Consider the following 12,726-nt stretch of genomic DNA (forward strand, 5'->3'; position numbering starts at 1 on the left):
AATATGTTTATGTAAAGGGAACAAATAATGGAGTTTATCCTTTCTCATTTGATTAGTCTCATTCATTTCAGGGGGATTATTTATGTGAGAAAAGTCTGCTCAGTCAGACCCAAAAGCAGGAAAAACAACCTGGCAGATTAGGAAGAAGGTGGTGGTAGTCACATAGGTATTAAGAAACTGAACCATGCCAACCATGAACGTGAGTAATAGGGAGGTAAAACTCTCCCTCTCTCCTCCCCTCCCTCCCAATGTGGAACAAGGTGGGTGAAGTAATATATTTTATTGGACCAACTTCTTTGGGGAGAGACTTTCACCAACAGAAGTTGGTCCAATAAAAGATATTACCTCATCCTGCCTTGTCTCTTTAATATCTTTAACGACACTTGAAAATCTAGGCAGTAAAATGGATTCATGCAAATTTGCTAGCTCTTGTGAATTTAGCATTTCACTCACTTCTCTTTAATCCCAGTCTATCCGCCTTCTCTATCTATCTATTCCTCCAAATAAATCTAAACATCAGCTCAGTGTAATATTTAAGTTAGCTTCAGAGCATACTTGTGCAGTAACCTCAGCCACTCAGATAATACAAAGGAAAGCAAATAACCTTCCTGTTTCTGAATATTTGTTAGATCACAAAACACAAGAGTTGGATTTTGCCATAAATCACAAACTGACGGTGTCCAAAGCTAAGGAGAGAGCAAGGACTTCAGTCCTTGAGTGAGGTCCAGTGAGCCTGATTCTGCTTCCACTGACATCAGTGGCAAAACTCCCGTTGACTACAGCGGTACATGATTGGGACCGTTGTCTCTGGACGCTCCTGCTAGTTGCAGGATCCAGTTGCAGCTCTGCATTTGCTCCCTTCTGTATACTATGATTTAGCTTGAATACTGCAATGGTGGATATGATAGAGGCATAGATAGAGAGGGATAAGGAGAGAGATAAGAGCTACAATTGAATACTCTATATTTACCGTAGGAAGTATCCTATCAATTAACATTAGTCATCAATACATTGAAATGCTTTGTCAATATTTGTATAAGAATTGTCAGTGCCACACTGGGGACATCAGAGGGCATAGGAAAACTGAAGGTATCCTTACATTTTATATTGTGAATATCATTTTATAGAGACCCTCATTTTAGAAAAATACAAAGCAGACTTGAATTGTATACAGTAAACAAAGCTAGAAGGTTTTGACAACATGCTTATCTCAGAGGAAGTGGAGGGACAAAAATGTGAGAACCAGAACAAAGAAAAACAGAAACACTTATTTGAGCATCTTTTGAGTTTATCACAGAAGAAAAGACTGTTAAATCACTATTAGAAGTGAGAGGGAGAAATCTTACAAGAAGGAAGTGACCAGAAGAGACAAACTTGTAATAGGGAAATCCATTTTTGGTCCTGTACAATCTATCCAGTTAAATACTAGACATGTAACATTTTAATGTCTGTTTCATATAATTTACACATACTGAGAGCACCAAATGGGTCAAGTTCCCATCAGAAACCGATGTGATTCTCAGTCACAGAGGAAGCTGTTACAAATATCACTTTTAGAAGAAGCATAGATTTATTAGATAGGCCTCATTGTCTCTGGTCATGTCATCGCATTTCCTGCATCACTGCTGTAGCTTCATGCAGCACCCCAACCCCACAGATAGCTAGGACCATGAGTGCTTCTGAAAAACGGTATACACCTGAGAAAATTCAAAGAGACATTAATGCTATTTTTGTGAGCCTGGTGTTTTCTTTTATTAAACAGGTGAAAAATGCAGCTGCCAATGTACTCAGGGAAACATGGTTAATTTATAAAAATACAAAGCTGGTTAAAAAGATAGACCATGCAAAAGTAAGGAAACATCAACGCAAATTCTTGCAAGCTATTCATCAGTAAGTACTATTTTGGTTTGGTTTTTCTGTCCAGACTTATCTATCCTCACCCAGAACTTTGCTCTGGGTTCTGAATTTTCTCTTTCTATTAGAATAAAGCAAAATAAGATTTTAGAGTAGTGTTTATTCACAAAAGAAACTGGGCCAGCAGTGCAAAGCTATGATCTGAATTTTTGTAAACATTTTCCTGGAATTCTCTATCATGCTTCATAAATTAACATGAACATTTTTGTTATGTTATTACCAGTAGTTTGTTGTTACTGTTCTATGAATTGGCTGAAAAGCAGTTGCCTCCTTTTATCACGGTAGAAAACAGAAATGCAGCAAGTATGTCAGTTTCATTTAAAGCAAATATTTTAATCATTTCATGTCAGAATAATCTAATCATTTTAAAATAGAGGCTATTACTGCAACTAATATTTAATGAAAAGATAATGGACCAGATTCTCTGGCCCTTAGAGCTGCTCCAGCAGCTCAAAGGGACAAAAACGTAATTGCCCATCCTCAGCTGGGGATTTCCTTGGTATGCGGGAGTCCTCAGTGGGTGTAATTGGCATAGCTGACTCTTACACTACCCCCTGGCATCTAGGCAGGGACGTAGCATGGCCAGAGCATGCTGTATTCTGGCAAACCCCAGATGGCCCCTTACGAGTTTTTACCAGTATAATTTAGATCAGCCCCCAGCCTGTCCTGATCTCCAGCAGGGGATAAAACCAGTCTGAGAATCAGGAGTGATAAAGACAAAGACTGGACCAGATTCTCTGCTGGGCCCAGTCGTGGTAGTAAGCTGAATCATCATAATACAGCCCATGAAACTCTGCTACGTTCTAAATTTGGTCTAAATTCACAGTAAGTGTTTGTCATAAAGCAGATCCACAGCCAGGAGGATGGAGGGAGGACCAAGACTCCTCCCAACTAGATTCCTCACATCAGTAACTTCTGGGCTTCAAAGTAAAGACATATAGTGCATGGGGAGTAGCATTCCTCCAACCCACAGATAGAGCATGTTAGCAGGTAGTTCCCTGAGCTACATGGAATGAAAGGACTTCTGTCCCCCAAAAATGCAGATCCCAGGGGGTTGCTAGGAGGTCTGGCATTTTCACACTGCTCTGGGACCTCCTGCTGACCCTTCCAGCTGCATGGCAACCCAGCTAATGGAAGCCTTTAGTACCTGCCATGAGCTGAGCTTCCGCAACATAGTGCGGAAAAGTTAACTCAGCCTCTGGGTGTACTGGCTTTTTAAATAAATTCTAAATGCAGGTTGATGTGGGCTCGTGCACATCCCATACCCACTCCCCCACCCCAAGCCCTCCAACCTCTGCCTACATGTGGTCCAAGCCACAGGAAGGGATGGTGTTGGCTGGCTCACATATATTCACTCTCACTGCTCAGGAGGTGGGAGATCTGCAGGAGGAAATTTTCTCTTCCTGTGTGGATATAGGGATTGGGAGCACAATCTGACCCTTAATTTTCTCATCTATAAATTGGGGATAATATTTGCTTCACTGCATATTAGTTAATGTTTGTGCAGTGTGTTGAAGGTTTTAAAATACTGTACAAACACTGCATGTTGGTTCATTTTAGCAAAGTTGCAAATTTTAATGTAGAACTGTTGTAAACACTTATAGTAGAAATACTTTTATGTAAAAAATCCACAAAAGATTAAGATTTGGTAGGTTAAGAAAATGTGTTCTGAAATGTATTTACTCAGCTTTGTCATCCTTTGCACCATTTTACATTCGTCCTTTGACCACATAGGATATTCCTTCATTTTAACCTTGTCATTTATTTTGTGTGTGTGTATGCAAAAATGAATTTAAAATAAAAAGCCCGTCTGGCTCAATCTGCAGCTTTATACACCATTCAGACCCCAAAAGAGGTGCACAAGGGTGCAGATATTTGTTCTGCATCTGCCTTAACTATTCAGCAGTCAGTTCAGTTGGACTGCAGTGGTCATTTTTTCTAGTTATGCCAGTCCAGGGCTCTGAGAGCTCATGCTAATGAGTTTCCCTTTGCCCTGCAGCACTTTGCTTCTGATTCAGAAGGGTACTTTGCATTATATATTGTATTTTAGCAAAAGATCAGAGGGCCTCCTCTGTGCATGCAATGATAATCTGTTTGGAGTACAGCTCCAGAATGCTGCTTCCCCCACCCCCCTTTTAGTTAGAGTACCTGGGCACAATGAAATGTTTTGGTTTACTTCTCTTTTGATTCATGGCAATATGTCCCTTATCCATCTTTATTCTGGGTTAGTTTTTAATTTTTTAAAACACACTATTCTCTCATTCTACCACAAATTATTGGACTAGTTGCAGGAATCAATGGTTGAAGGTCTATGGTCTGTGTTATACAAGAGGTCAGAGTAAATGATCCTTTCTGACCCTTAAAAACTACAAAATCCATGAAATTATTGTTTCTGGCTCTGCCTTCAGCAACTCATTGTCCTTTTTCCTCATGTAAATTAAATGGGGTGAGGGGGGAGAATCACAGGAACCACTAGACATAATTAATAAATGGTATATTCTATACGGATAAGGAAGATCCATGGGTCACAGGCAGGCATAAAGGAAAATGGGAAAGAAATGCAAGGCTTAATGACGTGTAACACTATTGCAAATCCCATCGTTATTGTGCAAACAAATCAGACTTAACCCCCATGGCTGTTGCTGATCCGTAGAAGCCAATGGTGAAACCATGGGACCTGCTGAATTGAATCCACTGTGTGCCTATGAACACCACCCCCTGTGTTGGTTTGTTCTAGTATATTTTAAAGATTGTTTTCTTTTGTTTTGTCTTTTTATTTCAACAAAATGAAAATAGAGCTCGGAAGTAAGTTGTATGAGCTGTTCCTTTCAAATTTGCAGAATTTACCACTGTCTGCATGCAACAAATGGATTCTTTATTTGTGAATTTAATGGTCTGATTGCTGCTGTGAAAATGTGATCCAAAATCATGATCTTTGCTGTGATAAGTGAAGTTCATAAGGAAGGAATTGGAATATCCATATTTTAAGAAAAAAATAAAATCTGCCAACTTCCTTTTAATCTGGCTGTTGCAGCTAAAGACTGATCTGTATGTAGTAGCTGTACCTTTGCAGTCCCTAGGCCAAATTTTGTCAGCTGGTATTTCTGCTGTTCCATTATCCATGGAATTACATGGGCTTTTAGTCAGCACAAAGATTAGTCCAGTGTGCTGAAGTGTAAAGAATTGACAATTGGATTGTCCACAATATATAGTGTTTTAAGAAGCTAGAAAATAAAATGTATATGTACCTTTTCAATTGTTTGAATAAATTCACAACAAAATACTAAGGGTATAATTCTACAGTCAAATCAGTACATGCTTATCTCTGAAAAGTATCTTGAGTGAGTCTGTTCTGGACTGTGATGTTTAACTCATGTTCTTCAGGAGTTTTCCATATTCCAAAAGGGCTTAGCTACAGCTCTGTGCACACAATGTTTCAGAAGATTTCAGGTGATGAAGCTTTAGGTTTGCCCAAAAAGGGGAAGCTAGCCAGCACACTGACTGAATGTCAGTCTTCTGAAAACAATTGATTCCTACCTCAGGAACAGAAATCATTACACCCTTTCAGTGGGATATTTTACTCTTCACAGCTTTCTTTCAAGCATGAAGTTGGAAGTCAATATGTTTCTCCAAATTAATTGCTTAATGTAAAGATCCAAATACAAACTTCATTTGATAGCTTCTTGTGGATTTTGGAAAATTCCTGAAGTATTTTGGTTACATAAAAATTCTGACTTGAGACACAGAATAATTCTTCCAGCTCCTATATGTTTCATAGTATTTTAATGGCAACTGGAGTCGCTTTCCTGAGTTCATTCAGTTGAAATTTCCAAAAAATAAGAACTGCCACTGAACAGGAATCTATTCCCTAATTATGCATACATGTCTAGCATGTTAGTTACAGTGCATGATATTTCTCCATTTGTATCATATGGTGTCACTTTTTTTGAAAATAGAGTTTTTTAAGAATATCCATTAGGACTCTTGATGTGGTTAGTAGCCCAATTTCTGCTTGTCAGCTAAAATGAAACACCTTAGCAAACAATTCACACTTAAATGGCTAAACTCTCATAAACCTATTGCGGATGAGTACATCTGCAAACCACTCCCATAGCTTGATCTGGAAACCTGAGTTTGTGACAGGGAAGAATGTGGAAAAGTTTTGTAGCCTTGATCATATGGAGAGATCTGCTCAACAATGGAATTAATCACAAAAATCTCACTGACGGTAGAATTTTGCCCTTAGAGTTTTGATTCTCTACCTGTAAAACTGAAATTGTCCTGGCTTTAGGCCTAATTCTCCTTTCACTTATGCTGGTGTAACCCAGGAGCACAGAAGTCAGTGGCATTAAACCAGGGTAAAACCAGTATAAGTGAGAAGAGATTCAGGCCCCTAACTTTTTTTATATGAGAAATCAGAAGTTAGAGGTGTTTTAACTCTTATATACTGAAATTTATATTTGTGATACAAAACAAATCTTGTATTTTGAGTAAAAGATTATAAAATGACCCATTCTGTCACCAACAAAAAAACACATTTATGTCAGTTGGTGTGTTTGATCAGTTTACCATTTGCAATGAAGCTTGGTAATATAATTAACTTTATCAAATGAATGAGGGTTTTTTTCCTTCTCACTGTTTTTGAGTTCACAAAATCGTTGATTAAAATTGTCCATTTGTATAGGCCTTGTTGGAAATACAGGCCTTTTAACAAAGCATACTGATTTTTTTCCCTAGTACAGTGTGAGAAACTGAAAGCTTGCATTCTCTCTCTCAATGTATGTGCATAACTGTAATTAACTTAATTCAATTACTCAGGCATCCAGAGGAAAAAATACAGGAGTTTTTACAATGCTGTAGTTTAAGCAGTGCATTTTCATGCTGACATATTAACAGCATAATTCAGAAAAACATGTTTGATATATATATTTTGAAATTTATTGTTATTTAGAGGTAAGTTGCAAGTTAAATTCAGTAGGACAATAAAATTAGTATAGTGACAAGTATTCTGGTTATTTAGCTGCTGGTCAGATAAAAGTTTTTTTTTTTAATTAAAAAGAAACTCACTTATCACTGTATTTTCATCAGGTTCAAACACCTTCTAACCCAATCCATTTCAGACTGAACAGGGCTAATATCTGTATCTAGTCATATAGGTATAGGAAGATTCTTGACTGTTACAACATTATTGATGAAATCTGACTTGTTTTGTTTCTCTTCCTATATCTACTTGTCATGATACTGAGGCTTTAAGGAATGTTTTGGCTTTCTTTCATACAATATGAGTAAATCTTTACCTCCCTTTTTGAATTCAACTTTAACCATGACAAATAATAGTCTTGAGGACATCACATTTTCTTGCTCTTTCTTTTTTGCGGTGTTGAGGAAGCATGCTTGTCATTGTACCAGACACATAACCAGATCTGACTTTACACAAAGTACTCAAGGCATTGTCCATGCAGTTATTTGTTCTTGTAAGTTATATGCATGCTCTTTAGAAGTCCTAAGATGGAAAAAAACGTATCTGACCTCAAATTCCACCTTTTTAGATTACGAAGTGTAAAAATGGAGCAAAGGAAACTGAACGATCAAGCAAACACTTTGGTGGACCTTGCAAAGGTTAGTAGGCAATTATCAAATATTTCATTTGTTCTTTTGTAAATTAATATTAATCTTCTCAAAATGAATAGTTCAGAATAAAAAGCTCATCTCTTCACTGTAGTTCACAGGTACACATACACATTCTTCCTCAGTCTGTCATTATAGGAAAATAGACCAATTGTCTTATCTGCTGTGGTAAATTCTGTTAAAGTCAGTATCATCCTGTCTGAAATGGCAAATACTTGATACTTCAGAAAAAAGGCAAAGCCCTTGTATAATGCACATAACAAGGAGCCTGATCCAATGTTTAGCCTCTTTCAGGAACGGGCCACGTTTGTGTGATGGTATATATGTGAAAGAGTAAATTCTTCCCTATATTTACATATGATGTGAGAGGAAGCATAGCCTACTGGTTACAGCAAGGGACTGGAACTCAGGAGTTCTGGGTTCATGTCCAGCACTGCTAGTGTGACCTTAGGCAAGTTACATTACATCTGTGTTTCTGGTCCATATCTGTAAAATAGGGACAATACTTACCTATTTTGGTAATGTGCTATGAAGCTTGATTAATTAAACTTCTTAAAACCCTTTGAGATCTTCAGATGAAATGTGTGATTCAGGTGCAAAGTTCTATTATATTATGTGCTTTCTGTAGGGAAGAATAATCAGATTTATAGGATTGAGGCCAAAATGTACAAGCTTTCACATCCGCATATGTGTACATAGAAGCTGCTCAATCTGAACTTCATATGTCACTAAGCAAGAAGTGTATATATTTTAAATAAATATTTATTTTAAATAAATAAAGAGATTTAGCAATACAACCATGCAAATATGAATGTACTTTTAAAGTCAAATTTTCAAGGGATATCCGTTCTGCTTACTCGTAAAGCTAGTGAACTCTGAAAATAAATTAAACTCTGTTTAATCATTTAAGGATCATTGATTCAACAAGTCCCAGTGTAGACCCATCATTTGTAGCAGTGAAAATGAAGTATAAAAATTCTATGCTTCGTATTTATGATAGAGCATGTGGTTATTTTCAAAGCACTTCGTATTACCAAATCACTTGTATTTTCACTTATATTTTTGTTTTCTGGGGGGAGGGATGGTTGTACCTTAAAAGTATATTTTCTCCTTGGTCGGCATAAGGAGCTCCATTAACACCAATGAGAGCTTCATGTGCTGATCAAGGGAAGAACATACTGCTTAGAAGTATGAAGATCCATGTAACGCAAATATAGAAAAGGATAAAAATTCCAGAATTTATCCCATATACAGTGGAACATTTGGACTTCCTCCACTTGTTGAATAAATCCAATATTAAGGTAGCACAATGCTAAATCTCTGTACTTCTGAAAGGTCTTCTGTTTTACCCAATTCATCAACAGTTTGAAATTAAAACAGCTTCATTAAGGAATTAATGTTAACTTCATTGAATGTTGCACCAAGGAGGGATTTGTACTGAAGCCCTGAGTAAAATTACTTCATGAGACAGGTGCTTGTCGTAGTATCATCAGCCCTCCACTCATGTTGACCTTTTCTTTCAGTACCAACTTTAAAGGGCAGGGGAAAAAACAAAAACAAAACCCTACTGGAATAACACTTCATACTGAAATGTTTGCAAACCAGATCTAAAGCTCTGCTTGCATCCTTTCCTTTCAGACTCAAAACATCATGTACGACCTGATTTCTGACTTAAATGAAAGAAGTGAAGATTTTGAGAAGAGGATTGTTACTCTGGAAACTAAACTGGAAACCTTAATAGGTAGCATTCAAGCTCTCCCAGGACTGATTAGCCAGACAATCAGCCAACAACAGAGGGATTTTCTTGAAGCTCAGATACAAAATTACGACAAGCATGTTGCCTACAGTGCTGAGAGATCACGATCTTTGTCGAGACGGAGATCCTCCTCCACAGCACCACCGACCTCGTCAGAGAGTAGCTAGAAGAGAATACGTTAACAACAAAATAAAGACTTTTTGCCATCATATGGTCGATATTTTAGCTTTTATTGTAAAGCCCTATGGTTCTAATCAGTGTTATCTTGGTTCTGATGTCAGAATCCTGGAAACCTGAACACAAAGTTTTAGGCCAAAATGAGTGAGAACTTTTTTTTTCCTGTCAGATGCACAGTGAATGCACCTATTATTGCTATATAGATTATTCCTCCTGTAATTTCACTAACTTTTTATTCATGCACTTCAAACAAACTTTACTATTACAGTATATAATATAATAAAAAGGTTAATTTCTGCACATACCTGCTTGGTCACTTTGGCTTTAACATTCTTAAAGATTTATTAAGCATTATTTTAAGGCCAAATACAGAAGATGATTCTAACTAAAGAAAGACAAAGTTTAAGCATAATTAGCCTTCAGATGTGAACATTGATTTTCTAAACTCAGCCCCCAGGGGAGAAAAAAACAATTGCTGGATGAACATTAAGTTTGCGTGTGTATAATCACTTGAGAGGGACAATGTTAACTTGAATTTTTTGAAAGTGATTATTTCTTTAAAAAAAAGCAATTTCTGCTACACCCTTTATAAAATGTTCCATGAATTTTTTTAAAAGTATTATTTTTATTGGAGGGGGTTTCTGCTCACCTCTTTATGTTTATAAAGGCCTTTTTCAGTCATGGGAAACTATTTAACTTCCTATACAGTGAAATTGACTATTCATAAAATGCTGCAAATACACAAAGTAAGCACAGTAAAAACACAGAGGGGAAATAATTCCACCTAATTCATGCAGTTATAATCAGTTTAGTAGTGGCTTGTAACTATAGCAGATACAATATTTCCAGACAGATATGATTTTCAAGTCGATAGTGTCCCTTTAAATTACTCTGCATTTTCAATTTGCATTTCAAAAGGGTGTTTGTTTTGTTTTTTGTTGTTTTTGTCATATATCTCTGTATGGTGGGTACAAGCTACAGAGAAAAGTCTAAATTACTGTGTCATAGCAGCTCAGTGCTAAATGTCATGTCACATTTAGATAATCCCTTTGATTTCAACTACATAGCAAACTAACATAGAAATGAAGTAAGGATTAACCTAAGAGGCTCTTCATGATGGTCATAAAAAAGCTGTTGGAAGCTAGTGTTCCAGGTGATGGAATTGAACTGATGGGTACTCCATTGCTTTCCTTTCATTCACTAATAATGAAGTCTCTTTGATATTTTGAAGAGGGATATGTATGCATTCAGGAAGTGTTATCTTTGGCTTTTCTACTGCATATATTCATGAGTGGGAATCCTGAGTAAATTATTTGTGCAAGGCACCAGAGTATTACATGCAGGGTTCCCATTTATAAAAACAGAATATAGGGGGCTTTAACTCCCTATGTTGGTATCATCTTTATCTCTCAACTGATGGAGTCTATCACAAATGAGTACTTGAAGATAATTGGTAAGTATAGCTATTTCATGTTTTCATAAAATATATTTATGAAATAGATCTAGATATGAACTATATGCATGTTGGAGGAAATTGAGGTTGTTATATTAAAAGACTGCAAGTTCCACGCTACAGAAATTAATTTTTGGCAAACAGTTAAAGGAAATTACTGTTCGCATCTTGGAAACACAGGGACATTTCTAGGATGAATCCTTCCATGAATACCTTTGTGCTGGGAGATAAAATTTCACTGCTTTATACACCGGTGCACTTAGTACATAGCACTGGGAAATCCAGACCTCTTCTAAGCAGCTTCATTTTTGCCCAGTTAAGGGCCAGGTGCTACCGTTATAGGGGAAACACTTGTGCGACATACCCCCTGATACTTGATAGGTTATTGTGGATCGTTAGCCATGTTTTCTGCCATCACAGGTGTGTCTTAGAACAGACGGCAGAGCATTTGTTACTGCTCCTCTGAACAGATGACTTATGCTGGTCAGCTTGTTCATGGCAACAAACGTATGCTGACTTCTGGGCCAGCCTCGTCCTATTCATGTTGTTAGATGGGCCTAACTGCCAGAATGCTTTTGTATGCCAGTTCAGGATGCCAGCTAACAATCCACATTGTATATGTGTGGGATTTGACACCAACATTTTCTAAAGTGGTGTCTGATTTCAAGTAACTCTACGTTTGGGTGCCCATCTTAAGACACTTTTACCCTGATTTACAGAAACCCTGGGCACCCACATCTCCAACTGAAGTGTTTCTTTTCCCAAAAATATGAATTCTCTCTCTTGCAATATTTTCATATATTTCTGCCTGCCTCTGATACCACATTGCACATAGGAACTTTTTTATTTGAAACAAGTCTGCCTGAAATGCTTCTAAGGTACTCCCCTTCCTCTTAGTCCGTGATCATCTTCTTTTAAAGTAAGTAAGATGGGTTGCTGGAATTCATCCATTTATACTGTGTTCTTTAGTAGAAGCCATAATAAAAATGCCTAGATCTTATATACTGTTGTTTGTCAGTAGATCTCAAAGCACTTTACAAAGGCGGTCAGTATTATTATCCCCATTTTACAGATACGGGAAATTGAGGTCACCTAGCAGGCCAGTGATGTAGCCAGAAATAGAACCCAAGTCTCCTGAATACTACACCAATGCTCTAGGCAACACTGCCTGTCATAACTATAAAGGGAAGGGTAACAGCTCTCCTGTGTACAGTACTATAAAATCCCTCCTGGCCAGAGACTCCAAAATCCTTTTACCTGTAAAGGGTTAAGAAGCTCGGGTAACCTGGCTGACACCTGACCCAAAGGACCAATAAGGGGACAAGATACTTTCAAATCTTGGGTGGGGGGGAGGCTTTTGTTTGTGCTCTTTGTTTAAGGGGTTGTTCGCTCTTGGGACTGAGAGGGACCAGACATCAATCCAGGTTCTCCCCATCTTTCTAAACAAGTCTCTCATATTGCAAACTTGTAAGTAAAAAGCCAGGCAAGGCGTCTTAGTATTACTTTGTTTTCTCAACTTGTAAATGTACCTTTTACTAAAGTGTTTATCTTTGTTTGCTGTACTTTGAACCTGAGACTAGAGGGGGGTCCTCTGAGCTCTTTAAGTTTGATTACCCTGTAAAGTTATTTTCCATACTGATTTTACAGAGATGATTTTTACCTTTTTCTTTAATTAAAAGCCTTCTTTTTAAGAACCTGATTGATTTTTCCTTGTTTTTAGATCCAAGGGAGTTCGATCTGTATTCACCAGGAGTTGGTGAAAGGAAGGAGGGGGGAAGGGTCAATTTCTCCTTGTTTT

At 37.4% G+C, this 12,726-nt stretch overlaps 1 protein-coding gene across 1 annotated transcript in view; it reads left to right on the forward strand.

Annotated features, from left to right (window-relative positions):
- KCNN2 (potassium calcium-activated channel subfamily N member 2) overlaps window positions 1-9,765 on the forward strand; it is a 95,465-nt gene extending 85,700 nt beyond the window's left edge. Inside the window, exons 6-8 of the mRNA XM_024200647.2 lie at window positions 1,763-1,890; window positions 7,464-7,533; window positions 9,181-9,765. Of these exons, the coding sequence (XP_024056415.2) occupies window positions 1,763-1,890; window positions 7,464-7,533; window positions 9,181-9,465 (483 nt within the window). The 3' untranslated portion in view covers window positions 9,466-9,765. The remainder of the gene's footprint in view (window positions 1-1,762; window positions 1,891-7,463; window positions 7,534-9,180) is intronic.
- The last annotated feature ends 2,961 nt before the right edge of the window (window positions 9,766-12,726 follow it).

This window comes from Terrapene carolina, unplaced genomic scaffold (assembly GCF_002925995.2).
Source record: "Terrapene carolina triunguis isolate 2854851 unplaced genomic scaffold, T_m_triunguis-2.0 Scaffold69, whole genome shotgun sequence".
In the NCBI taxonomy this organism is placed as follows: Eukaryota; Metazoa; Chordata; order Testudines; family Emydidae; genus Terrapene; species Terrapene triunguis.